The sequence below is a fragment of the Brachionichthys hirsutus genome, chromosome 21 (assembly GCF_040956055.1).
Source record: "Brachionichthys hirsutus isolate HB-005 chromosome 21, CSIRO-AGI_Bhir_v1, whole genome shotgun sequence".
NCBI classification, from domain to species: domain Eukaryota; kingdom Metazoa; phylum Chordata; class Actinopteri; order Lophiiformes; family Brachionichthyidae; genus Brachionichthys; species Brachionichthys hirsutus.
The window spans coordinates 3,030,404-3,056,278 of NC_090917.1; the positions used below are offsets into that span (position 1 = coordinate 3,030,404).

A 25,875-nucleotide genomic window follows, 5' to 3' on the forward strand; every position below is an offset into this window, starting at 1 on the left:
AATCTGGAAAATAAAATGAAGAGAAAAATAAGGCATGTATTAGTACCCAAATTGGTTTTGTGCTCTTCTTCTCACCACCTGGTTGCAAAGTTTTTTTTAATGGGAAAAGGTGGAACTGAATGTAGGAGTGCCGATGGGAACAAAGAACCAAAACAATAAAGTGGAAGATGCTAAAAATGCTCTCTAGAACTGAGATGGAGCTTCAGCGTCGAACAAAAAAATATAAATGTCGGCAAAGAACCCAGCTTGTAATGATTCAGAACCTTTAACGCCCCATTTGTAAAACCATTCCTCCTCATCAGTTTCCATTTGTTGCGTCATCCTTCTGTTTTGTTTTTTTTGTTCATTTTTTCCTTTTTCATGAAAAAGATTCAAACTGCCACCTGTTCCCCTAAAAGACCACCCACAGTCACCAAGGGCAACGAAACACATGCTTCCTCCCGAAACGGCCACAGCTCCATCCCCATTAAAACCAGCAGCACTGGGCCGAGGCAGCCCGGAGTAAGTACAGGCCCGAGTGTCGGTAGAGTTTAGACCTGAGCTGGGCTCAGGATGGATGGATGTTTCCCTGGACATCAGGATGGCCTCTTGTTTGAAACGGGAAAGATGAAACAGCAGTAAAGGAGATGTTTCAGTCATTTGATTGTTTTAATATACTTTTTTTCTTCTTCAGAACTTCTCCATTCATCACTGATTCCACACTTCTACAAGTCAAAAAAAAACACAGCTAGTCTGCGCTTAAAAGAAAATTCAAATTAGAGCTTAGGTTTAAAAAAAATGCATGTTTTTGAAGAATAAATCATTTTGTGTTTTGCTGTTGACTTTCAGAGTTTTGGTGCCAAGTCTCAAACACCTGGAGCCAAAAGTTCTGTCAGAACAGGTACGGATCAATTAAATGTAGTCCTTAATTATTCCTTATTTTCATGTCTGTCATTTTGGAAGGAGGGCGACTTAAGGGTTACTTAATAAATGCCACATCTTGCCGTGACTCAGCTAATAGAGCAGAAGTACGCGTCATTAGAGGTCACCTTCTGGATCTGGGTCAAACTCAGTTTCCCGTCGTACTGACTGATTTCAGATGCCCAGAGCGGACAGAGCAGCCCTGGTACTCCGAAGTCTCCCACCAGCCAGGCCCTTTCTGCCAAGGCGGCAGCCGAGGCCAACAAAGTGAAGAAGGTGGCCGTGGTGCGTTCCACTCCCAAATCTCCGGGCTCGCTGAAGGGCCGCCCGCCGGCGCCTTTGGCTGCAGCGGCGGCACTCATGCCGGACCTGAAGAATGTCAAGTCCAAGATTGGCTCCACAGACAACATGAAGCACCAGCCTGGAGGAGGAAAGGTATCTTGGCTCTGACTCCTAGTCTGTGCAAGCCAGAGCTTCCACCGTAGTTTGCAGACGGATGTTTTAAACCCGATGAAACATTTTAAATGTTTGAACACTGCCGCGGAGGCTGAAACGGGCGAGTAGGCAGACTGCATTATTATCCACACCCTTTAAAAAGGGAACCGGCAGCTTGTCCAGGGTGTTTCCCGCCTCCGGCCCGCTGGGATAGGCTCCGGTACGACCCGTGACCCGGCAACGGAACAAAGGGGTTCGGAAAATGAATGAATAGCTGATATTTTAAGTATAATCAATGCATTGTTTTAAACACTTTGCTGGCTTGCATTATTCTTCTGCTCCTGTTTTTGAAAGCACAATTCCTCTTTATCGCCCCCAACTGGCAATTAGTGGAATAACAGGAGACGTCTGCTTTAATTTAGTGACCTACATTTGAAAGCACTGCATCCATCACTGCATCCATCACTGATGTTTAAAGGGCAGATCAAATAAACCGAAGAAAGGATTGAACGTAAAAAAAACACAAAAAACACTACAGCTGCTTTGGACTGTGATTGGCTGCACTGAATGCATTGATTTCTTTCCCGTCTATGTTAACCTATGAAGGCCTGCATTCTTTCTATTGACCAGCAGGGGGGCAAGTCCATTGGTTAAAAAAAAAAAAGAATCTTATGAATCTCACTGCATTCATCCACTATTTATTACACTTGTCTGTGTCTCTGAATCAGAAGAGTCCCTTTCTTTCAGGCTTTCACGCCTCTTTTGTCAAATCATCATCTACACCAGGGGTCCCCAAACTTTTTCCTGTGAGGGCCACATCACTTTTCCCTTCTCTGATGGAGGGCCGGGGCCAGTTTGTGGGAAAAGTGTGACGATGGCAGGGGTGCCTAAACATTTAGGGGCCGAATGTGGAGGCAGGCTGTAGTTTAGGCTTCATCTCACCCTCACAGCTACACACAGTGACATGAATCGAGTGTCACACATGCAATGCCTCTCACACCCAAACTCAGTCTCTCTCCAGCACTATCAGGAAGTGCAGAGGCGAAGAACGACTGGATCAATCAGCTGATCCAATACAGCTGCAGAGGACCAAACAACAAACCTCAAATTCTTGTAAAAAACCCAAATGCTGCACACCTTGGTTTTGAACCCAGGACCTTCTGGCTGGGAGTCGAGTGCACTACCCGCTACACCACCTAGACGCCACCCTAGCAGGCGTTAGGATAAATAGACAGTAGCATTGTTGACTTTAGACCAGAGGCACTGGTTTTGAATCCAGTACGACGTCACCTGGTCGGAGACACGCCCACTCCACATAACACATAAGGAAAAAGCACAACACAACAACACAGCAACACCGTACAACATAACAACACGCTGTGGTCTGAGAATACCTCAAGTTTCCTCACCTATACGGTGGCGTAGTCGGTAGGGTTACCGGTCTACTGCCAGAGGAACTGGGTTCGCATCCAGCTGTGGGAGTGGGGGTGGAGCAGGGGCGGCAGGGTAGGCCTAGGGCCTTGCCTGGGCGGAGTGAACTGGACCACCGGTCCACTCCACTCCGCTCAGGCGTGCCCTGGGCCTACCCTGTTGCCCCTGCTCCATCTCATTCCCGTAGTGGGATTCGATACCAGGGCCATTTTGCCCCCCTCTACAGTGCTGCCAACTATGCCACCGTGGAGGTGAGGAAACCTGCCCTGTTATTACAAAGTAATTACTATGTAATAAGTTGATATTACAGAGCACCGGAACATTAACTTTCTGGCCGTATGTGACCATCATTAAAATTGTCCCAAATAAAAGGGAGGCTACTCATGTTGTATGGAAAGGAAAATAAGTAAATTCTATTTTGGGTCTCTGGTATTGTTCAGGGGGCCAGGCCAAATGTGGAAATGGGCCGGATCCGGCCCGCGGGCCGTAGTTTGGGGACCCCTGATCTACACACTCGAAATCTAAAAACTGACATTTTGATTTTTCCCAGGTACAAATCCTTGATCAGAAGGTGGACTATAGTAATATCCAGGCCAAGTGTAGCTCCAAAGGCAATGCAAAACATGTACCCGGTGGCGGCAATGTGAGTAACTGAGGGATGAACTCAACGCCAGACTCTTGAGTTTCTCTACAGTTATGATCATCAAAACCAACTTTTGGTAAAAACAAAGTGTTCTCTCATTTTCTTCCCCTCTCTTTTGTTGAAAGACATGATCAGAAGATGGACTTCCAGTCAGTCACCAATTTATTTCAATTCAATGAGAGCATAAGAGTTGGCCCCGATAACATTTAATTCGTTACTGGATTCATGTTATTGTATAATTATGTAATCACTTAATATTAGTATTATTAGTAGTGCTGTAGGCAAAAGTATTAATCCGAAATTTTAATCTGAGACTTTTATGCAATTCTCCCCCCCCTTTAAATATCCAACACAATTTAATCACTTTGCTCTTGCTATTTAAAAAATAGTTCAAATTCACGATTGCCCTTCTTTCAGCCATTTGGAAGATGAGTGACATCAAAACGTTCTGGATGGCAGACTTAATGAAATGAAAAGTACATCTAGTCTCATTTCCTTCTTCGGGGCTGATCCCATCCTGCAGCCGCTCCCCTTTGCAGTCCCTGAAGGTATTGTATTTTTCTTCTCACACCTTGCAGGTCCAGATCCTGGACAAGAAGCTGGAGCTCAGCAACGTTCATTCTCGCTGTGGTTCTAAAGACAACATTAAGCACACGCCTGGCGGAGGCAAGGTGAGGGGATGTGGATGCTAAATTAAGACACACACTATACAGGAGGATTTCTATCCGTATGTACTGTAGTTTTGTTCTGCTTTTACTTTGCTCGGGACATTTTTACGCGTCAGGGCTCTTTGCATTCTCACGAAGAGCAAAAAGAAGAACCAACTGGACTTGTTCAAGTTTGATCGAAGACGTTTCACCTCTCATCCAAGCGGCTTCCTCAGTTTCTGAGAGACTGGTAGAGAGTTTGGATACTTGTACTCTTGTTGTAGCAGAAAACAAAGAAACAAAGAAGGGACAGAAACCACCAAGGCAAACTCAGGAGCGTCTCAAGTATCCCTGCAGTTTTGTAAACTAAACAGACTTTGTAGAGAATCTATGAATAGTCCTTCCTTCGTGTTCTTCAATCAGCCGTGTTTCCCGGTCGGAGAGAATCAGATCCATCCCTCCAATCCGCTCCTCACTTGCAGCCCAGCTGCTTTTGCATTCCGAGATAACCATCTTCTCTCCCCCCCCCCACATATCAACTTTCCAGGTACAAATTCTTGACAAGAAGTTGGACTTAAGCAGTGTACAGTCCCGCTGCGGCTCCAAAGATAATCTAAAACATGTACCCGGCGGTGGCAATGTGAGTAGACGCGGCCTAGTGGCCGGCCGGCCGGCTGCATGCGGCTGCTGCCGCAGATCCTTCATGCTGCTTTAAATGAACGCATCTGCACAAAGCAGCCGGATGTCCGAGTGCACGGAGCCTCGTGTCCTTGTGAAGCGTCGGTGAAACCTCCCCAGCACTCTGTAGAGTCCTCTTGTGAACAGTTTTACCACCTAACTTACATCCATGAGCATTTCATACTGATAATAACGCAGAACTACAGATATAGATTTCACACTGCATGGCCTTAGTCTTAGATTTTAGGAGCATATTATATTAATATTATGATGTTTATTTCTGCTGCGTTGATGTGATGGCGATGGAGTTTGCTTTGATTAGGATATTTGCTTTATTATATACATGTTTGTAAAGGAAAGGGAAGCTGCTGTCCAGTGAGAACTGTGTATCTCCCCAAAAAATATTTTTCACGAGTAACAGCAGCATATAGTTTTATTTTTCCTATGAATTGGGAGAATTACACATAATAATTCAGAAACTTTAAAAAACTTCAATCACCAAATTTGGAGATGTGTGGATTTCAGAAGATCGGCGGAGAAAAAAATCCAAAACTGACAAATAAGAAACAAATTCTGTAAGACTTCAGATGAGCAAATTACATAAAAGACAAGTTAAGTGTAAACATGTTGGGATATTAAAACTAAGTTACAATCATGCACTGATCAGTTGCCCTACACTCCTATCTTGCTGCCCTCCAGTGCTAACGATGCTATGTAATGCTCATGGTCGAATGTAAGCATGATAACTCTGGACCTCCCCCCCCCCAAACTGGCCCCTTCGACAACATGCATGCCGTCCCGTGTGTGGCTGTTCCCACTCAAACTAATCCGTGCCTCATGTCACAAGATGAGACAGAAATATGTAAAGAAACACTTTCAGGGCTCGTAGCTGATCATTCCCGGAATCAAAAAAGAGACTCCTTGGAGCAACAAAAGAGTCTCTTGTTCTTGTCCTCGCTGCCAGACGGTGACTGTCGTGGCGAGCTCCGCGGCGGCGTCAGCTCAGAGACTGAACGCTTTGTGTCCAGAGACAATCGGGCCGTGAAAAGTGGCTTTTTAACCAAGATTGATCAAACGATTCGAACATGAGAAGTGATCGTTGAAGCATCAGTAAATGCTGCAACAGTCACGGATGACAGTACAAGAATTTAATATCTAACCCACGTGTGTGTGTGTGTGTGTGTGTGTGTGTGGGGGGGGGGGGGGGGGGGTCTGGGATCATCTCCTCTGCAGCTGCATGCAGGCAGATAAATCGGCTTCCTCTCTGTTGTGTTCGTCTTCGCAGGTTCAGATTGTGCACAAAAAAGTCGATTTGAGCAGCGTGATGTCCAAATGCGGATCGAAAGACAACATCCGCCACAAGCCAGGTGCGTTTTTATTCCACGCTAACATTGTGAGAAAATGCTTCTTTTTTTTAATTTTACCTACACTACACCACCTTCTGTTTTTATTAGGTGGTGGAAATATTGAGATTAAAAATGAGAAGGTGGAGTTCAAAGTCAGGTCCAAGGTCGGCTCCCTGGGCAACGTTGGCCACGTTCCTGGAGGCGGCCAGAGAAAGGTAAAGGCATCGCCGCCACGCTGTTTCAGAAGCAACACGCTTCCTCTTCGTTCATGGGCCCGTCGCCTTTCCATCCCAATCCCGTCCCGCCAACGCTTCATTCTGCATCGCTGCCCCTCTGAGTTCAAGCAGAAACTAGTTCTGTGCAGATATACGTCTGGAGTTCTTTTTTTTTGGGGGGGGGGGGGGGGGGGGGGGGGGCAATAGTATAGAACAGGGGTCCCCAAACTTTTTCCTGTGAGGGCCACATCACTTTTTCCTTCTCTGATGGAGGGCCGGGGCCAGTTTGTAGGAAAAGTGTGACGATGGCAGGGGTGCCTAAACATTTAGGGGCCGAATGTGGAGGCGGGCTGTAGTTTAGGCTTCATCTCACCATCACAACTACACACAGTGACATGAATCGAGTGTCACACACGCAATGCCTCTCACACCCAAAGTCAGTCTCTCTCCAGCATTATCACGAAGTGCAGAGGCGAAGAACGACTGGATCAATCAGCTGATCCAATACAGCTGCAGAGGACCAAACAACAAACCTCAAATTCTTGTAAAAAACCCAAATGCTGCACACCCTGGTTTTGAACCCAGGATCTCCTAGCAGGGAGTCAAGTGCACTACCCGCTACACCACCTAGATGTTACCCTACCAAGCGTTAGGATAAATAGACAGTAGCATTGTTGACTTTAGACCAGGGGCACTGGTTTTGAATCCAGTACGACGTCACCTGGTCGGAGACACGCCCACTCCACATAACACAAAAGGAAAAAGCAAAACATAACAACACAGCAACATAACAACACAGTACAACATAACAACACGCTGTGGTCTGAGAATACCTCAAGTTTCCTCACCTATACGGTGGCGTAGTCGGTAGGGTTACCGGTCTACTGCCAGAGGAACTGGGTTCGCATCCGGCTGTGGGAGTGGGGGTGGAGCAGGGGCGGCAGGGTAGGCCTAGGGCCTTGCCTGGGCGGAGTGAACTGGACCACCGGTCCACTCCACTCCGCTCAGGCGTGCCCTGGACCTACCCTGTTGCCCCTGCTCCATCTCATTCCCGTAGTGGGATTCGATACCAGGGCCATTTTGCCCCCCTCTACAGTGCTGCCAACTATGCCACCGTGGAGGTGAGGAAACTTGCCCTGTTATTACAAAGTAATTACTATGTAATAAGTTGATATTACAAAGCACCGGAACATTAACTTTCTGGCCGTATGTGACCATCATTAAAATTGTCCCAAATAAAAGGGAGGCTACTCATGTTGTATGGAAAGGAAAATAAGTAAATTCTATTTTGGGTCTCTGGTATTGTTCAGGGGGCGGGCCGTAGTTTGGGGACCCCTGGTATAGAATATGGGTTGGACCATGTACGTCCGCTTCCTCTGAAGATGAAAATCTCTGATCTCTTCCTCCAGAGTTTGAAACTAGTGCACCCCCCCCCCCCCCCCCCCTCCTGTTTGAGTGTCTGTGTCCTCCATCCAGCTGATTTTACATTCATAATTCAGAGATTTATTTTTTTAAATCTTCTGTTTCTACTTTTGTTTATTTCTTTCATATATTCTGTTGCCTTTTGATTTCTGTTTGACGCCATCGTGTGTATTTTCGTTGCATGCCGCCGTCATTTCCCTTGCTGGGGGGGCTCCTCTGTAGAGGGAGAAGGGGAAGGAAGCAGAGGGGAGTACCTCAGACAGCCCCCTAATCCCCTCCCCTGCTGTGACCCCCCCCTCAGTCGCCTCAGACTGTCCCTTCAGCACCCATCTTGACGAACCCCCCCCTAAAGATTGAGGACTCCTGTAAGTACTCGCCAGATTAAATAGCAGCGTTAAAGTTTTCTAGACTTGATAAGTGACAATGTTTTATTGAAGGAGTCTCCAGCAGTCCCAGAACCCCCCCTCCCCCCCCCCCCCCCCCAAAAAAATAAATAATAGACCCTGATTTACTGCACAGGAAATACGCAGTAGTTGTCGTCCTCGTGCAGAAACATGAAATGAGAACCAGAAAGTCCGGCTGAAGTGACAGATTAAATGTGCTGAAGGGGGCCGGCTTCGTGAAGGGCGGGTGGGGGGGGGGTCGGGGGTCGTGTGTGTGACCTTCCACTGTGATCTGACCACAGATTGAGAGCCACAAACTGAGCTTCCGCGAGACAGCCAAGGCCCGCACTGACCACGGCGCCGAGATCGTCTCCTTGGAAGACGACCCCCACCAGCTCAGCACCGTGTCCTCCTCCGGCAGCATCAACATGGCCGACTCTCCACAGCTCTCCACGCTGGCCGACCAGGTCTCCGCCTCCCTGGCGCAACAGGGCTTGTGAATGCGCCCCCCCCCCCCCTCAAACGTGGCGTTGTGATGCCTTTCTCTTGATTTTCACAGGACTTTTTTTTTTAGCTACCCATCATCACTGTTTGTTTGTCCTTCACTGCTAACCTTTGAAACTGCTCTTGAGGAATTACTTGTAAAGGTCTTAAGAAGAAAAAACAACCCCCCCCCCCCTTCCCCCAGATAAACAAGGCCACAATGTGTTTAATTTCTCTCTCTGTGGTCATTCTGATTTTCCATTTCCACCTTTTGTAAGTCTCCCTTTAAGATTCTAAGCGCCCGAGCAGAGCAACATTCTCCCTGTGAATCCGAGGAATCGTCTACGTTTATATATTCTGGTAAATCTGATGTCATGTGAAGCTTGGTTTCCCATCACGCTGGCCCTTCCTTTTTGTTTGCTTGGGAAATGGAAGGGGGGGGGGGGGAGGACGCGCTTGTGCCAGGTTGGGCTAAATTTATCGCGACAGGTTATGGTGGGATGGCTTGAGAGGAAAAACGAAAAAAAACCCACACCCAGACCTCACTGCTGTCTTTTACAAACGTAGTCCTGCACCTCCAGCTACCGGATAAAATAAAAAAATAAAAAAACATGGCTAGAATAGAACTTTGGTTTGTGTTGGGCACAGTTTTATAATCGTATTCTGTGGATCTATGACGCGTATTTGATATGAAGAACCATTTGTATTGTGCCTGCTGCTGTCAGTGTTAGTTTCTCTCTGTTCCTGCTCTATCGTTAAAAATAAAACGCGCTGAAGCTTGACGCCTGAGGAGGAGAATTAACCTCAAGGCTTTTAGAATCTGCACCTTTCACGGTGAAATGATAACAAGAAGGTGAGCTTGTTGTATTCAAGATGTTATATGCACATCAAAGTTATGTAGAATAAGCTCCAAGTCACACCTCTGCCAAACAGGAGCCCACTAAGGAGTGGAAATGAGGAGATAATGCAGAATAAGTATTCATCATTCTGCGAGAATGACGACTGGAGAAGCATGAAAGTAAGGAAAGGTAAGGTTAGATTTCACTTTGCCAATAAGCTACTGAATTTGACTTTTTATTTCTAAGAACAATGTATTCGATTTTAAAGGTTGAAAGAGACTAATATTTTAAACTCCACTCAACCAGAGGGCATTCAAATGCCCCCCCCCCCCCCCAATAACCAGTATGTAACGGGAAAACGTTCCCTTCAAAATATTACGCAGCCATGTGCTCAAAGGTATCCCCAGTGATTCTCCGCCATTAATATTCCCAAACAACTTGCATGTAACTCATGTTAGGAGACATGCGTCTGCTCGTTGCCCCCCCCCCCCCCCCCCAGATTGAACCATATCTCTTACAGGAAACATGCTACTGGAGACACGGAGGGCACGCATTACCTGCATGATAAATTATTGCTTCTTTACATTTGTCTCAGTGTGCAGAACAGACTGACGCTGGGAGGTGGGAGATAAGCTTGGGGGGCGGTGCCGGGGGGGGGGGGTGTAAGGTTTGTGTGCTTTGCTGGCTCCTTCCCATGTAGGTTTGTACCGGATAAATGTTTCTGCAGTAACAAAAACTCCCCGAGTCTTTGGCTACTTCTGACACTGTACAGTTGTGGAAATGTGATTGTTCTTGTTTTTTGTGCATTTGATCAATAACTGGTTTTATGGTGATTCTCATTGCTGTATAATGTCGATTTGAAAATAAATGCTATGAAGTCAAGCGTTGTCGTGAAGGATTGCAAGCCTGAAACTCTTAACCCTTCACGCTACGAAACAAAGTTGGGACACGGAAGGACCGGAGGCCGGAACGACGACGCCAAGTTAAACATAAATGTTTTTAATGGTACTATTTACAACAACAAAAAAGAAAACAATCAAACAAAGTCTGCTTTTTTTTGATTAGATTAACTGCTGCAACAATCGAACAGGTACATCGACATCGTTTAACTACAAAGGAAAAACTGAATGAATGGCCGTGGCGTACAGAGGGTGGGAAAGGAAAACCGTAGACTTTTTTTTTGCATAGCAATTAGACACTCAAAGGTGGGTGTTGGTTATGACAATGTGGGGGTGGCAGAAATAGGGGGGGGGGGAACAGTAGTTTGGATTTGATCAGAGTGAACGTTTAAAACAGCAGAAAATATTCCTTTACTTTGGAAAACCTGAGCTCGGTGTGCCTTCTAGCGGAGATCTGCTACATCCGAAGTGTTTGCAAGAGAAAGCTTGCCAAGCTGATCCAGAACGAGGAGGGCGCTTGCTGTCAGATCTTTATCCCCCCCCCCAAGCCGGTTACCTGTCAGTACTTTGTTTTTTTGAAGTGGGGATCTGTGTGCTGTCGTCATTAGACGACCACAAACGTGTTCATCTCAGCATGCAGCAGTGCTTTCTGAAGTGCTCTAAAGACACCACCAGTCCTCTATTCCATCAACCTCTAGAAAGAACTGAGACTGTGCGTGTGTGTGTGTGGGGGGGGGGGGCAAGCAACCGCTCTCTCTCTCTCTAAAGAGACTGTAAAAGGAATGATTTACAAGTTGTTACACTGGAACAGACAGAACGAGACACAAATAAAACATGTCAGGAATGAAGAACAAACAAAGAAAGCTAAACCAACTAAAGGTGGACTTGGCAGTCGGAGAAGTGCTCTGTTGATTTCAGGCGACCTCTAGAGGGCGGATGAGGGAACCGCATCTCAAATGTACCCGTTATTCGGATGAGGAGCGGGAGCAGGGAGGAGGAAGGGGATATTTATTTACTTTTTCCTTGTTTTATTCGTCACTCCACTAAAAATGTACATGGGACAAGCAAGCTAGTCAATAGAAAACACCCTTTGGCCATATTTTGAGGAGTCCGCTACATAGTGCGCTACAGGTGACATGAAACACCATTAAGCCCCCCCCCCCCCCCCCCCCCCCCATGTACATTGTTTAGCCTACTACAGAAAACAGTTTTTGTAATGTGTTGTTTTATACCTTCTTTTTTTTTTAAACATTTTTTTACATTTATCCTTTTTTCCTGTGACAAAACAAGTTTAGGGAAAAGGCTTCTATCTCCATAATATTCACTAAAAACTGTGAAAAGTAATAGACTGATGTTTGAATATCAAACAACAGGAACCCATTTAATATCTTATTCTGCTGTGAGGTTCTGTTTATTAATGCCAGAGGAGCAGAGGGGAGCAGTGGGGGGGGGGCGGGGCCTCAGCCTGTCCAGTCATTCATCGGTGGGTGGGGGGGGCCTTGTGTTTGGGGACGACGTCTTCATCACAAGGCAGTTCTGCGTCGTCCGAATCGAGACGTCCGTAGGCCGTCGCTCTGCAACCCGAGATGCTGCGGATTCTGGGCCTGGTGTGGTCGACCTCCGCCTCGGGCTCCGGCGCCGGGTCTTGCGGCAGAGGGAAGCCGCGCCGTTCCCACGGTGCAACCGTCTGCAAACATCGGGCGCGGCTCAATTAACCGCTTGAATTTTAAGCGCCAGTATTTTAAACAGGTTTAAGATGTTAAAAGGCACCTAAACTAAACCTTTCCAGTCCGAGGTTTTATCTAAACACTCTCAAAACTCAGATTAATTTCCACGACATTCGGCACTTCATTCGTACCCGCTCTTCAAAGGTGAAGTCCGGCGTCGAGCACCGCGTGTCCTCACTGGAGAACAGCCGATGGGAATCCCTCGAGCACGGCGTGTGGGGGTTGGACGTGGTGTCGGGGCTGGCTGGACTCATGGGCGACGGGACGTGGCTGTAGTCGTGCAACAGGGGGCAGTGGCCCGGGTCTGGAGACGCAGGCTGGGGTGTGGGGGGGTTGGTTCCACAGAGCAACGGCGTGGTCCGCCCGTCAACGGATTTGTACGACCTGAGGGGACGACACAAGCCGCGTTCACATCTAGTCTCTGATTGGCTAACAGCCTGCGTGTGTGTGTGTGTGTGTGTGTAAGCGGTGGTACCGACCTGCTGCCCCTCCTCTTCGCGGGGGCCAGAGCCATCCAAGTCCAGCGGGAACGCTCCTGGTCCTCGTAGGGCTGGTGGTGCTGAGTGAAGGCTGCGTCCGACAGGTCCTCCACCTGCAGGCGCGCAAAACAAAACCAGGACCTTTAGAATTTAGCTCAGAATCGTCTTATTAACCGACTCATAGGCCGGGAAATTAAGATTAAACCAGACCTTTAGAATTTAGCTCAGAATCAATCGTCTTATTAACCGACTCATGGGCCGGGAAATTAGGATTTGTTTTTTTTATTACCGACATGGTAAGTATTTGCTGGATGCATGAATAGACATTTATACGACATGTTTGTGACAATAATTCCGTCGAGACTGAACAGCTAAGAGGTGACTTTGGCCACGTTTGACCACCAGATGTCAGTGTTCACATGGAAGGCATTATTCAAATGGAACAGGGGAGAATAAAAGAAGCGATTCTTTTGCTGGTAGCAAACACTTGCCTCGCGTTCGTTTTCCTCTTCGGTTATGGGCTGAGAAAAAATGTCCACGGACCTCCAACTATACAAAGGGGACAAAAAAAAAAGAATCCTTGAAATGTTAATATATAAAAACGCGGTCGCTGGAAGCTCAAAGGAGAAGCGTGCAGCCGTCTTGACCTGGGCGTGAGGATCTCTTTGTACTGCAGCTTCTCCACCCTGGTGGTCGCAGCCACAGACATGGGGATCACTATGTTGTTAATGTCGAAGGAGCTTTCACCTCGCCTCCGCTTGATGGGCTGCTGCTGGGGGGGGGGGGGGGGGGGGGGTAAACACAGGAAGGGGGTTCAGCGTGGACGTTGGGGGGTGTTAAAATATCAGGACGGATCGGGTCATGGGACGACATCCAATCCTCAAACAGGCGTGTCATTTTGGATTTAACACTTGATTTAAAATCATTGACTTCTAGGCGAGCAGCCAGACTCAAGCTCCACTTCACAAATCAGATCACGAGGCAAGCGGGGGAAAAGCGAGGCTCCGCCCAGCGTCTCCTTACAGGTGTGCTCGCGACGCTCTGGCTGCTGAGGCCCAGCGGCGTGGAGTTCTCTGAAGACGTGGACAGCTGGCGCGTGAGGGGGCTGTGAAGTGACGAATGCATGTTGGCCAGCATCGTGCAAGGGCCGCTCGAGTCCAGGAAAAGTTTGGGGGAGGCTAGAGGAGACGAGCGGATTGAAATTGACTGCTCAAAAGCCTTCAATAGAACAATAAAATAAAAAAAAATAAAAAAATAAACCAAAAAAGAAAGCAACTGAAGAAGGCCGCTGATCAGGCCTTCATTCGTGAAACACTCACAGTCAGTCCTCTCCAGCGAGAGCTCTCTGAACCTCTTGCGACTGTAGCTCTTGTCGAAGGGCCCCAGTGTGGCGGGGAGGGCCTGCAGCCGCTCCGCCTTGCACACGGCCTGGCCCTCCAGCCGGGCGGCGTTCAGGGCGGCGCTGCCGTCCGCCGTCCGGGGCTTCTCTGTGCGGTTCTTGTAGTGGCCGAGTCCTGCAACGCCAGGGAGCAGACGCGCCGTCAGTCGGGAGGTAAATGCAAGTTCAATTAAAAAAACAAAAAAACGGCGCCTTGAACTTCTTCACGACGATCAGCGATTCCACAAATGGGCTAAATTGAAAGGGACCGACCGGGCGTGGCTTCGCACTTACTGACTGCCATGAGGGAGTTGGTGAACTTGTGTTTCTCTTTGGAGGAGGACAGCTTGTGTTTGAGGGAAAGCTTCTTCAGCGGTTTGCTCCTCTCCAGGGTCTTGATCTGCCACTGGCTCTTCATGACCTGCTGCAGACGGAGGCCGATGCAAACGTCTGCGTGAACAGAAGAGGCTCGGGTCACGGGAGCGCTCGTAGCTGAGGTGTGAAGCTTTAAGATTCGCCATCAGCAACTCACAATGGCGTGCTAGATGTACAATAGCCCCCCCCCCCCCCGAGCGATTTACGACACGCACCAAGTCTTGTGGTCTCAATTCCGGATTTGTCGAACGTCTCTCGTTTGGTTTTTGAGATAAAAAAAACAAATGCATACCGGGGGAACAAGAACCCCGTTACAGATTGTCTAAACTGTCCCCGTGAACTTCCTGCAGAGGAATATCTCGCCAGCCACTCTTTGTTTCGTCTTCCCGTCAAGCAGGAAACGACGGCGCCCCCTTGGAGCGAGGAGCTCGGCACTGACCGTCGGGGAAGGAGAGGATGGGGTGGACGCCGAGATCCAGTCTCGACAGGCGATCCAGCGTGGGCAGCTCAAACTGGGGGTCCTCCCTGGGGGTGGGCCAGCCACCACACATCACGCAGCTGGGGTTCACCCGGCAGTTACACTGGACGCAGCTGCTCCTCTGGGCCTGCGGGGGGGGTTGACCGAAAAATCAACACAGGAAGTCAGTCTCTGCCCGCTGTTGCCCAGCGAGGGCAGAATCCATTCTCCTCTCTGGAGGCCAGTGACGTCACGGCGACAGAGTCCACGTATCCACACATACACCCCCCCCCCCCCCTTTTATTGCATTATCTGGTCAACGTGCAACTCACCTTGCCGTTCAGGTTGGGCACCGTGTTGGGCTGAATGAGCCGCCGGCGGCGGCAGCTTGCGAGCGGCCGTGCACGCGCAGCCACGCACGTGCCGTCGCTGGCCAGCGGCTGCTGATGCTTGCCGTCCGCGCCGTCTGCCGTCCTGCCGCAAGCAGCAGAGCAAACGAGGTCAGAGACGTCGCACCCGGCGCATCAGACGCACTTCTTTGTGACGGGCGTCAAAACACGAGCGAAGAAATAAATCGGAATATTCAGACCCTCAATCTGGGATCGGTCATCGGCGGTACCTGCTGAGGACGCCGTTGACTGGTTGTGCACTATGACCTTTCAAAAAGCCGGCCTCGGCGTTGGCGATGTGGGCGGCGCCCGCGTGGTCCAGCCGTTCCGAACCAACATCCTGCATCGACAGATAAGACGGAACCGGTGAGATTAGCCGCTCATCTCAACCGCCGGTCATGCTGACCAACGGCGTGCAGAAACGCGGCGATAAAGGAACAGCGATTGTGAGAAAAGCACGGCTATAAGATGTCTTAATTTATGACGGCTGCTGGGCCGAATGCGTCAAACTGAAATAACACACACAGCTAGCTATTTGAATATGAAATACTCATACTCATTATCGTTCAGACATTTGTGTGAAATACTATTTGCATGTGAAGGATTTGTAAGGTCACGCCGTCCTCGACACTGTGGCGCCGGCGCCAGAGGGAAGGTTATTCCCTCGAGGTGTTCCTCAGATACCACCTTCATCAGAACGCCGCAGATGCGGCGCCACGGTGAGCTTCGGCCACCAAAACCCGATCAATAAGCTCAACGTTTGCACAAACTTAGATCCTGCATTTAGCAACAACGTTCCCGTTTCAAACGGAGTGAAATATTCGCAGCATCGTCTACAGCTTTGTTTAAAAAAAGGAATCTAGCCGTTAAAGCGGATAACATTTATTCCACTACATTCACGCACAATGAGGAATAAATCATACAAAGCTTGGATGACAGCTGTATGACTGGGCGACAGCAGTCTGGCTCACCAGCAGGCCCGGAGGCCACTGCAGTCTCGCTGGTTGAACTGGTTTTCACATTTACACACACGTTTGTCAGCAGGGACAGATTCTGTGAGAGATACGGAAGCTCTTCCTTTCCGACTCTCTCGGGCCCAACAAGTAACGTCACGCCCCGTAACCGTTTAAGATTTCATTTTCTCCAGACGCCGAGATCAACTGAAGCTTGATAATTTAAACCTGGGCTTTCTCAGAGCTCATTCTTCTCATGCCACTCCCCCCCAAACGTACTACTCACCCGAGTATTTACAGGCTCCGCCTTCACCTCCGTCCCGACTGCAGATGCTGCACTGGGGCTAACGCCTCCCAACTCGACCGAACCCTACAGAACCAAGAGCGCGAACTGTTAGCTTATCGTTTTAATCCGACACCGCAGCTTAGTCATCGGCTCTGCTCTGAAAGCTCCTCCGTATTCTAGTATTCAGCACGCAAGCAGGCATATCTAGCGTTGAGAGAGCAAATGGCCGACCTTGGTGGCACGGATCTGTCTGTAGATGTCCGTTTGTTGTCGGATGCGATATTCCAAGTCAGAGATGTGGGCTTGGAGCCAGTTCCAGTGGCTGATGATGGCAGCCCTCTCTACCGTGTAGCGGCTCTCGGCACGCTTCCATCTGCAAGCGAAAGAGCAGATGTGAGTGCATGGAGATTTATGCATTAAAAAGTATATCCTCCACTTACAAACCAAAACAAATTAAAGATTGGCATACTTTAAAAGAATTAGCCGACTGTATGAAAATAACTGGGAATTAGATTCAAACAAATTACTAACTCTTTTGGGTCCGAGAAGCAGAGGTCAAATCTATTAAACGGGAGTACCAGCTTATAATCTTTTAAGATAACACTAAAATGTCAATTAAATAATTCTTTTTTTTTTTTTTTTTAGATAGCACGATATTTAACAGGCTTCCAAGCCTTCCCTCTGTCAGACTGCAGAGGTCAGCGAATAAGCATCAAACAAAAAGCAACAGAGGGCATCGAGTGTAAAAATGTATCTTTAAAAGAATGAAAGAACACATTTTAAACTGAGGGAGAAAAATGGAAGGTGTTTTCATTATCATGGGAGAAAGTGAACACAAACAGAGTACTCCATTTTATCAGTATGACAGAGAATGGGCATTTCAAAAGGCAGACGGTAGGAAAATGTCTGGAAAATGTCTGCTCTCGCACCGTGTGGCAGAGATCACAGAGGGCGCCATTTCTTCAAACTAGGAGCTGCAACGAGGGGCTTGAACAATGACCAAAAAAAAAAAATAATAAAAACACTCAGATGGCAGACAAAGATAGACCTCGCACTCCTCTGCGCTTCCCACCCCACACCCATCTGTCTTTGATTTGCAAACCTCTGCCAGGTTGGAGGAAGTCAAGCAAGTCTACAGCTGAGAGGGGCAGGAAAGCGGAGGAAGAGAGAGGGAAAAGGGACACCGAGGACTGGGAGGCTCGAGCAGTCTGCGTGGGGGGGGGGGGGGGGGGGACAGACTGGCTTTAAAAGCACCCAGGGCACTGGCTGCACAGCAGGCCAACCAAGCATCCTGCCTCATTGTGGCGCTGCACCAATCACCAAACAGCTTGATTCCTTGCTTTAGTCGGCCACATCATTTAGCAAACTACGACTCCTCACTGCAACTGAATCAAGGCCGAAGCTGCAAAGTTACCTGAAAGAACATTTCCTACTTCCATTCCATACACTTGATCCTGCCCCCCCCCCCCCTGCAGATAAACAAACATGCATTGTTCTTGCACACCGGGTGGCGAGCTTTCAAAAACAACACTCCTGAACACACCCATAGCCGGTGCTCGGACGATTCGTGTTCACCTGTGAGATCCGGTGGGAAATCCAACACTCATACTGGTTTGAGCCTGTGTGTCACGACAGGCCAGGTGTAATGCCCCCCCCCCCCCCCCCCCCCTCAGGGTAAACAGGAAAAAATGACCTCAAGGGGATTCATAATCACAATGACAAGCTAAGCATATTCTACACTTGACACCAGTCTGGTTATGAAGGTCAGCAAAACCACAGACAGCTACGGAAAAGTGCGACCGACGTCTGAACAAGAGAATGGGACATGAAAAGCTAAAGGAAAACATTCAAACTCAAATTTTCTGGCTAAACCAGAAACTATATTTGAGAGTTTTTTGGTGTCTCCCGGTCCGGAGCCATAGATTACAGAAAAAAGGGACGTGGAAAAAAAACTCAGCTTGCAGTTTAGTGAAATATAAACACACAGAGGCCATTGCAAGCCCAGTGACCTTAATTTGACAGAGTGGGGTGAGGAAGAGGGGTCAATAGCAGAGACCTCCACCCTAGGAACTCCACCCCCCCCCCCGCCGCCGCCTGCTTCAAACCAGAACATATTTTCCTTCCCCCTACTCCCACACAAAAGCACCAGCAGCCATCGTTTTCTAGCAGTCAGCACATTCTCCATTGTGGTGCTTCTCTGTATGCAGCACATATGTGGTATGGTGCCAGGCACCCCTATACCATATTGTCTCCGACCAACACGGCCACCGACAGTGCCAGTCCAACGCTTGGACAGACACCAATGGCGTCCATAAGAAAGTACGCTGAACGAGTACTGTGGAACTCTTGCTTCCGTAAATAAATTATGCTGAAATTCTGAAAGTACGACGGCTCTCCTTTTGGTACTAAAACGTTATTCTGCCCCGAGGAGCCACCGCACATGCCCACAAGTGTTCTTGCCTGCTGTTGAAAGGACAGAACAGAAAAGACATTGAAGATGGTGACAAATGCAGCTGCAGCTCACTCAAGAGACAAACGGTGCCAACAAACACACACATATTAACAAAGCCCTTTAAAAACACTCAGCCTATCCTGAGATGTAAATACCATTATTGCTCATTCATGACTGGCAGAGCCAGAATCCAAACTCCAGTGCTGGATTCCAGCCACCCTTTACCAAAACCTGACCTATAAAGAGGTCACATCCACACAAGCCTTAATTACCGAGTGTGCAGTCAGTTGATGGAGCTCTCTTATTCTACAATAAGCCTTTACACACACATATACAATATTACAGCTTGAACAAACCCTAAGCAGGAACACACTCATATTATACTTCACATACTCCTCACTCAAGTGGGAAAAAAACAAATATGCTAATGAGAGCAACAAATTCAATCCTGCATGTGTCTAGAACATATTTATTTCCAGTGTCTACATACATATATATGGATCACATGGCTCAAAATGGAACTTCCAACAAAGCTAAAGCTAACTGTTAGCCGATGCAGCAGTGCAGTAGCAGCTTCTGCCGTTCCATCTTATCATTAACATCATCCATTGTTCTGGTGGATTCACATCATTTCCCTTGGTTAGATCAGTCTACGTACATGTGTAGTGAAACAATCATTCATTCATTTTCTTAACCGCTTCATCCAAAATCAGTCATATTGATTACGAGATTAATCAATTACTTAAACAATCAATAGCTGCAGCCCTACATGAAAGTGAAAAATGCCATCCAATCAGCTAGCGCCGTTTGTAGAGGCACGTTGAATGACATGAACAGCTACCTCAGTTGCCAAATGTTTTTTCCATTGTTTTAATAAAAATGATTAAATATAGCCTCTGCATTTATGTAATTAAGCTTTTAATACTTTTTCCTTGATGCTGCATGTAATTATAATACTATTACTTAAGTTTTATAATACATATTTACACATTATACAATGTTATCGTGAAATAAGACCGTTAAAAGAGCTCATCCAAACACCGAAACATTTACGGTAACATATTTTGATGCACCAGGACGGGTGGGCGGAGTTTCAGAGGACAGCTGGTTAAACTCATTTTACAGGAAGACGCTACTTGGGAGCCGCTATTGTGGATGAGAGCGGCCGGCGGGGTGTGGGACATGGAAATCTAGATAGAGAGGGCAAACTCTGCCAGAGAGCTGCAGCCATTACATAAAAGTGGAGGGTTATGCAATGCCTGTGGATTCATACTGAGGAACTTGGGCCAAGCTAAACACATCCAGATGTGTCCAACAGGACAGGAACATTTACCATACAGACAGTGACGTACATGCACATGTAAAAAAAAAAAAAAAAAAAAAGGGAAAAAACGTAGGTGACCCACTCATCCTGGAGGGAAATGCCGATCCATGAGCGTGAAAGGAATGCTCTCGTCTCAGCCAGCCTCATTACCCTAGTTCACAGGCAGCAGGAATGCTTACTGTCTTACTGAATGAAGACCATACACACACACTTTGACTCCCCTTCCCAGTTTCATATCCCACAGACAAAAAGCCAGATGAACAAAAACCGAGATGCCTCTGTGATGTCAGATCACATTTCCGACGTCACCGGTTGTATCCATGAGCCATCATGCAAGTTCTGAGATTTCCTGATGAGCGCTATTGTTGCCTAAGAAACTGAGCCCAGTCGCTTCTTAACACGGAACAACTGGTGCATTCCACACAACATGCCTGAATGGCAGAAATCCACAAACATCTTATTCTTCTAATGGAGCAACTCTCCTTTTGTAGCAAGTAATTAAAGCACACTTCAGTTCCCACACCATAGCAGAGGCCTTTACAGGCGTCACATTCACAGACAGTGGTATAGGGAACGATGACAGGATGAGCGTTAAGTAGCGCATTGCATCCAAACAAGCAGGCAAGATCCATCTGCATCCGTCATGCCGACTGGCGTAGCGCTGTAAGCCATTATATATATATATATATATATATATATACATACACACACACACACCCTCTACACAAATGTGTTCTACCACGTATGGTTAAGAGTGACTTCTGGACTCGGGGTGGAAGATATACAACGTGCATCCGAATGCTTCATATAAAGGCATTACAGATCGATTGCTTTAAACTGCAATGGCACCTTTCACTTTGTGCACAAAAGCTGTATGTAGCTCTTTAGACTTTCAGAACAGTACTCCTAGCTAAATGTGCTAAGTCATGCCGAGATGTCAAACAAACCCAAGTAAATACAGAAGAGTGGCGCAAAATGAAATGTAATGCAGACATGTTTTAGATGTTCTTTTATCACAGCCTCATTGCACTATGACACAGTAAACGGCATCAGATTGGTCCATTTGGCTCCAGAAACAAGTCAAAAGATGCACGAAACACTCCTTTATGGAAAAGGACACAGACCTCGAAGCAGAAAGGCGTTTTAACAAATTAAATTAGATTTAAATAAGGATATTTACATGAAATGCTCGGTTAAAGACATTTCAACCAAACCAAAAAGAAATTAATAATTACAATTACTAACGGTGTAATGGACTGAGTATCCTGTATTTTTATAAATTTGTTTATTTTTTTGGTACATCTTATTTTAACCGTTCTGCATACACGTCCTCTCTGTAAATAAAAGCTTAGTTATGTTACAATTAGGAGGTAGAGATCTGGTAGTACAGGCCTATGCTATCAGCTGACCTGCTAACCCCAGCTGACCGCAGCTGTGCAGACAAAAAACAACGTTGTCTTCTACTCTCACTATAAACCATAAGCGTGGAAGAGCTGCTATACTGTTTCATGTGATTTTGACATTTAAATCACACAAATAAACTCAGTATCTAACTAGTCCAGTCCTTCCTGGCAGAGGCCAAAAATAGCAAACGCAGTTGAGTCAACCCTATAAAATAATTAACTTCTTTAATATACTCGCATTGCTGTAATTTGTGAAAAAGCATTAACATATGCTGCTTCAATCACATATGAGGAAAAATAATCCTCTTTGTTTTCCGTTTAATTCTAGCATTGAAAATTAGTAATAACTCCCTGACAAAAAAGAAAGCACTAAAAGAAGTCCACATCTTTATGGGAACCTATTTGAACAGATTGGGTACTTAAGTCCTTAAAAACAATGAGTCATATTGCATAAAGCCGCAACTGCTTCACAGTAAAATCCTCACAATGGCTGGTTGATGGCGGGCTTTCAGAGTAAAGTATAACAAGATGTGTCATGTTTGACAAAACACATGATTCACTAGAGAAAAACGGAATTATGTTGCCACGTTATTTATGGAGTTTAGTTACATTATCATTGTACCGAGGCTGCTGCCATTGTCCCTACTGTTTACTAGGAACAATACCGTCCTCTTGCAGAAATTCTTAAACTACATGAAGGTAGGTAGGTAGCAGACAATTAGAGTAATCTGTTTATATAATATAATACAAGAATGGAAATAGTTACTTTGCAAATGTAAAACAGCACGGCACAAATTAATGTGTGACAAAACCATCTATTCTCAAGTAGTTCAGCCATCAGGAATGATTCAGAGTTGGTCTATAAATCAATCTTCCATGTGAAGATTGATTTGAATCAATTGTTTGATATGGACTATACTTGGAGCAACGTAGTTGAGCTTCTGACAAATTTCTTTCACTATTGCAAGCAAGTAAGCTACAAACAATACACTTGTGCATGCGTGTGCGTATATGTAAGATTTACTTTTTTTTTTAAAGCGCCTACAACTCGGAGGTCTCCATTATAGAGCCCTTCGATAGCTTTTTTCATCATAAAATAACTACATTTTATTATAACTTTCAGAGTTGTGATACATGTGTAATAAAATGTACAATTTATGTTGAATTTACACAAATTAAACAAAACCATCTGTACACCTTAAAGGAAACGTCTTCCCTTAAAGTAAAAATTATACAGTATGACTACAAGATATGGATTATTTTCTTACATATTTAAAAGACACCTTGTTGAGGTCAACATTTACCATTACGTCACATTACTTTCATATTTTAAAGTTCTATCAATCGGTCATTATCTGGAAACAAATTCAATGAAAATCTATTGCGTGCGTTTCATAATTATAACACACACAATGTCAAAGAGAACAGCGGAATTTTATTTCGAGGATTTTAAGATGTGACATTTCAATCTCAATCTGTCAGTCACGCTGACTCGCTGCCAATCCCTGCTTCAGAAATCTCAGTCCACATAAATGCAGCTCACTGTCTATTCTCCTTCTGACATGCTAAAGATTTGCACTTAAAATACATACTTGGTCCTTCAACGGCACGAGATTCAATATGAACACATGACAGGAAATTGTTCTACTTTTTGATCATGCGTGTACACACACACACACACACACATCCTGTTATGAAGTTATTTAGGTCAAAGGTCTAAAGTCAACACTGAAAAGGATAATAAAATCGGTGTTCTGAGCAACGGCTGTTAATAATCTACCCAAACCTACAGAGGTCAGTAAGTCATTAATGCTGCCGACACACCTGCTGTACTTCCCCCCCCCCCCTCCCCCCCCCAAACACTAATGACACACAAACAAGCAGTGTGGTGGGAACGTCCCATGGAAGACATTTGCATGCTCCGACTGAGGCAAACCTGACATCCCAACATGCAGCACATAAAACACAACATCCACACCCTCTGAAACGCCACCACCACCCCCGGCTCTATGTTTCTTCATGGCTTCAGTGTAAATCAAAACATTCACAGGCTCTGTGCTGCAGATAAACAAAACATTCCGTTTCAGCCTTGGCCTACTCCGGAGGAAGCCCTGTGCGATGAGATCTTTTAAATTCGAGTCCATTCGAGCCGCTGCTTTCTCTACATGGTTGACGCCACCCACGCACTATACACGTGCTCTAGCTAAATGGCATCCTCTACCCGCCCTTAGAGCGACTGAGACAAACCAGACAGTTATTAGTACCTGCTAAGCATGAATAACAACAATCAGGGTGTAGACGTAGCTAAAAAATAAAAATAAAAAAAATCTCCCACGGTGTTGATCCTTTTACTTACATTTTTACATGTCGCTGCTCAATGTCCACCCTGGCAAGCTCCTCCTCCTCCAGGTCAGAGTCCCCTCCTGAGCTGCTTTCTGTTACATCTGAGTCAAATGCACTTTCTGCTGAATGAAGGTTGGCTGATCCACTTAGATACAGTCTCTCCAACTCCAACGGCATGGTGCCGCTTTTAAGGAAGCGGCGGAGTCCGTCCCTATTGTTCGAGGAATGGCGCCCAGTCCTCCATGTAGCCGAAGGTGCCGATGTCTCTGATTTGCGGTTACCAGCCAGTAGACGGCCAAGAGCTGAGTCCAAGAAGCCCCCAAGCTGCTGTTGAATGTGCCGCTCCACCTGCTTGGCCTGCACAACCTGCAGTCGTTTGCGCAAGCGCCGTAGCCGACTCTCAATCTCCACTTGGCGGCTGCTGTTGAGTAGGGTGCGCTCCCTGACATGCGCTTCAAGACCGTCAGAAGAAGAACTACAGGGTAGGGGGGACTGTACTGCAGGCGTGCAAGATGGAGAGCCCTGCTGGCTGCCGCCCGGCCGCTCTCCGTCGGATTCCTGTGGCTGACCGGTGGCCATGTTTGAATCAGCTTCCTCCAAATGTGACTGTTCAGACGGGTTAAGGGTTTCATGGGTGAAGGGCGAAAGCACAACAGACTGCAGCACAGGGGATTCAAGGTGTTTTCCATCTGTAGTTTGAGACACCCCAGAGAAATGCTTCTGCTTTTGAGTCCCTTTCAACAGAGCACGCCCTGATAAATTAGCCGTCAAGGTCTCGATGTCCGAAGGCAAGTTCTGGGACTGAGAGTCGGCGGCGGCCGAAGGCTTGTCGCCGTTCACTGCCACCACACAACCAGGGCCTGACATAGTAGCCAGCTTCTTGGCCAAGCCATTGACGGGCGCCATCGGCTGGCCGCCCCCGTTGGTGCTGCCGCTCATTAGGCTTTTGAGCTGGCTGCTGGACAGTTCTATCGCCTGCCTCTTCCTCAACAGGAAGTCTCCTCCACCGTTGAGCAGGGAGCCGGGCAGAATTTTGTGACTTTTCAACACAGACTGTTTGATGAGGACTCCTTGCAGCTTGATAGACTCCTTACTTGAAGGGACAGGCGTCACATCAGAGCACAAGTAGGACGCCACCAATGGCTGAAGCTTGCCCAGGGCGGAGGCCTGGGACACAGAGTCGGCGTTGGGCTGCTGTTGCTCCTGTTCCTGATCGCCACCACAGAAGTCGAGGGGGCACTCTTCGGTGGTGGCCTTACACTTAGCGGGGCCGCTGCTATGGATAAGGATGTTGCTGGCGTTACCGTTGTTCTCCGCACTGGCCGGTGAGAGACTCGACGATGGGGCAGCCAGTTTGAAGCGGATGTGGTGAGCTTCGGCTGGGGCGTCGGTGAGAGCGGGCGCCATCGCAGCCATGCAGTGCAGAGGGACGGGCACCGCGGCCTGCTCCACACCACCCACTTACCGCCCCACCTGAGGACAGCCTGAATGAAAAACAAACCGATTGAAAGGGGAAACACAAAATTAATTAAACAGATTGAAAGGGAAAACACAAAATTCAAGTGACAGTTTACAGAATTTCCAAAAATGACACCTGAGTTTCAAAGATGAGTGTTTCAAGACAAAGTGGATTAATTTAATGTCAATAAATACAAATACACATTTTATATAATTATAATAATAAAAGAAACATTCTTGTCATGTGAAAGGAAAGGCGAAGGGAGGCCATACGCCATAAGATAAAACATAACTGAAATGCTTGCACTGCAAGTTCTGTAAGCCTCTGAGTGGTCGGAAAATTACTAACCAACAACCAATAACAGGAGCATTTCCAAAATAGCAACATATAGCAATACACTGATGTTACCACATAATCAATTCCTACTAACCCAAAGTAAAGTTTCAAGCTTAATGAAAAAAGATAAAGACTTATTGACATTTTGTTGACCTACTGGTTCCAAGGGTTGCAAAAAAAGATCCTACAACAC

General features: G+C 46.9%; 2 protein-coding genes across 2 annotated transcripts; one reads left to right on the top strand and one right to left on the bottom strand.

Moving 5' to 3' along the window:
• The first annotated feature begins 360 nt into the window (after positions 1-360).
• LOC137910409 (microtubule-associated protein tau-like) lies at positions 361-10,304 on the top strand. Its single transcript, XM_068754846.1, has 8 exons — positions 361-501; positions 829-880; positions 1,079-1,335; positions 3,988-4,080; positions 4,604-4,696; positions 6,020-6,101; positions 6,189-6,295; positions 8,403-10,304. The coding sequence occupies exons 1-8, from the start codon at positions 361-363 to the stop codon at positions 8,598-8,600; spliced, it is 1,023 nt and encodes a 340-aa protein (XP_068610947.1). The 3' UTR covers positions 8,601-10,304.
• Positions 10,305-11,494: 1,190 nt separating this feature from the next.
• Positions 11,495-25,303, bottom strand: LOC137909927 (KAT8 regulatory NSL complex subunit 1-like). The gene is made up of 14 exons (XM_068754357.1): positions 23,901-25,303; positions 16,597-16,738; positions 16,366-16,449; positions 15,357-15,466; positions 15,070-15,211; positions 14,720-14,885; positions 14,200-14,355; positions 13,847-14,041; positions 13,551-13,705; positions 13,175-13,299; positions 13,019-13,076; positions 12,528-12,640; positions 12,180-12,432; positions 11,495-12,008 (listed from the first exon to the last, which is right to left on the bottom strand). The coding sequence occupies exons 1-14, from the start codon at positions 25,301-25,303 to the stop codon at positions 11,799-11,801; spliced, it is 3,312 nt and encodes a 1,103-aa protein (XP_068610458.1). The 3' UTR covers positions 11,495-11,798.
• Positions 25,304-25,875: the final 572 nt, after the last annotated feature.

What these genes read in the sequence shown, in the direction of transcription:
- LOC137909927 (XM_068754357.1), bottom strand. Translation starts at nt 25,303, where the DNA reads ATGGCTGCGATGGCGCCCGCTCTCACCGACGCCCCAGCCGAAGCTCAC. An exon ending in GAGCAGCGACATGTAAAAAT is followed by an intron (nt 16,739 to 23,900) that starts GTAAGTAAAAGG and finishes TTTCGCTTGCAG; the next exon opens with ATGGAAGCGTGCCGAGAGCC. An exon ending in CTCGCTGGAGAGGACTGACT is followed by an intron (nt 13,706 to 13,846) that starts GTGAGTGTTTCA and finishes CGTCTCCTCTAG; the next exon opens with CCTCCCCCAAACTTTTCCTG.
- LOC137910409 (XM_068754846.1), top strand. Translation starts at nt 361, where the DNA reads ATGAAAAAGATTCAAACTGCCACCTGTTCCCCTAAAAGACCACCCACA. An exon ending in ACCAGCCTGGAGGAGGAAAG is followed by an intron (nt 1,336 to 3,987) that starts GTATCTTGGCTC and finishes CACACCTTGCAG; the next exon opens with GTCCAGATCCTGGACAAGAA. An exon ending in ACACGCCTGGCGGAGGCAAG is followed by an intron (nt 4,081 to 4,603) that starts GTGAGGGGATGT and finishes TCAACTTTCCAG; the next exon opens with GTACAAATTCTTGACAAGAA.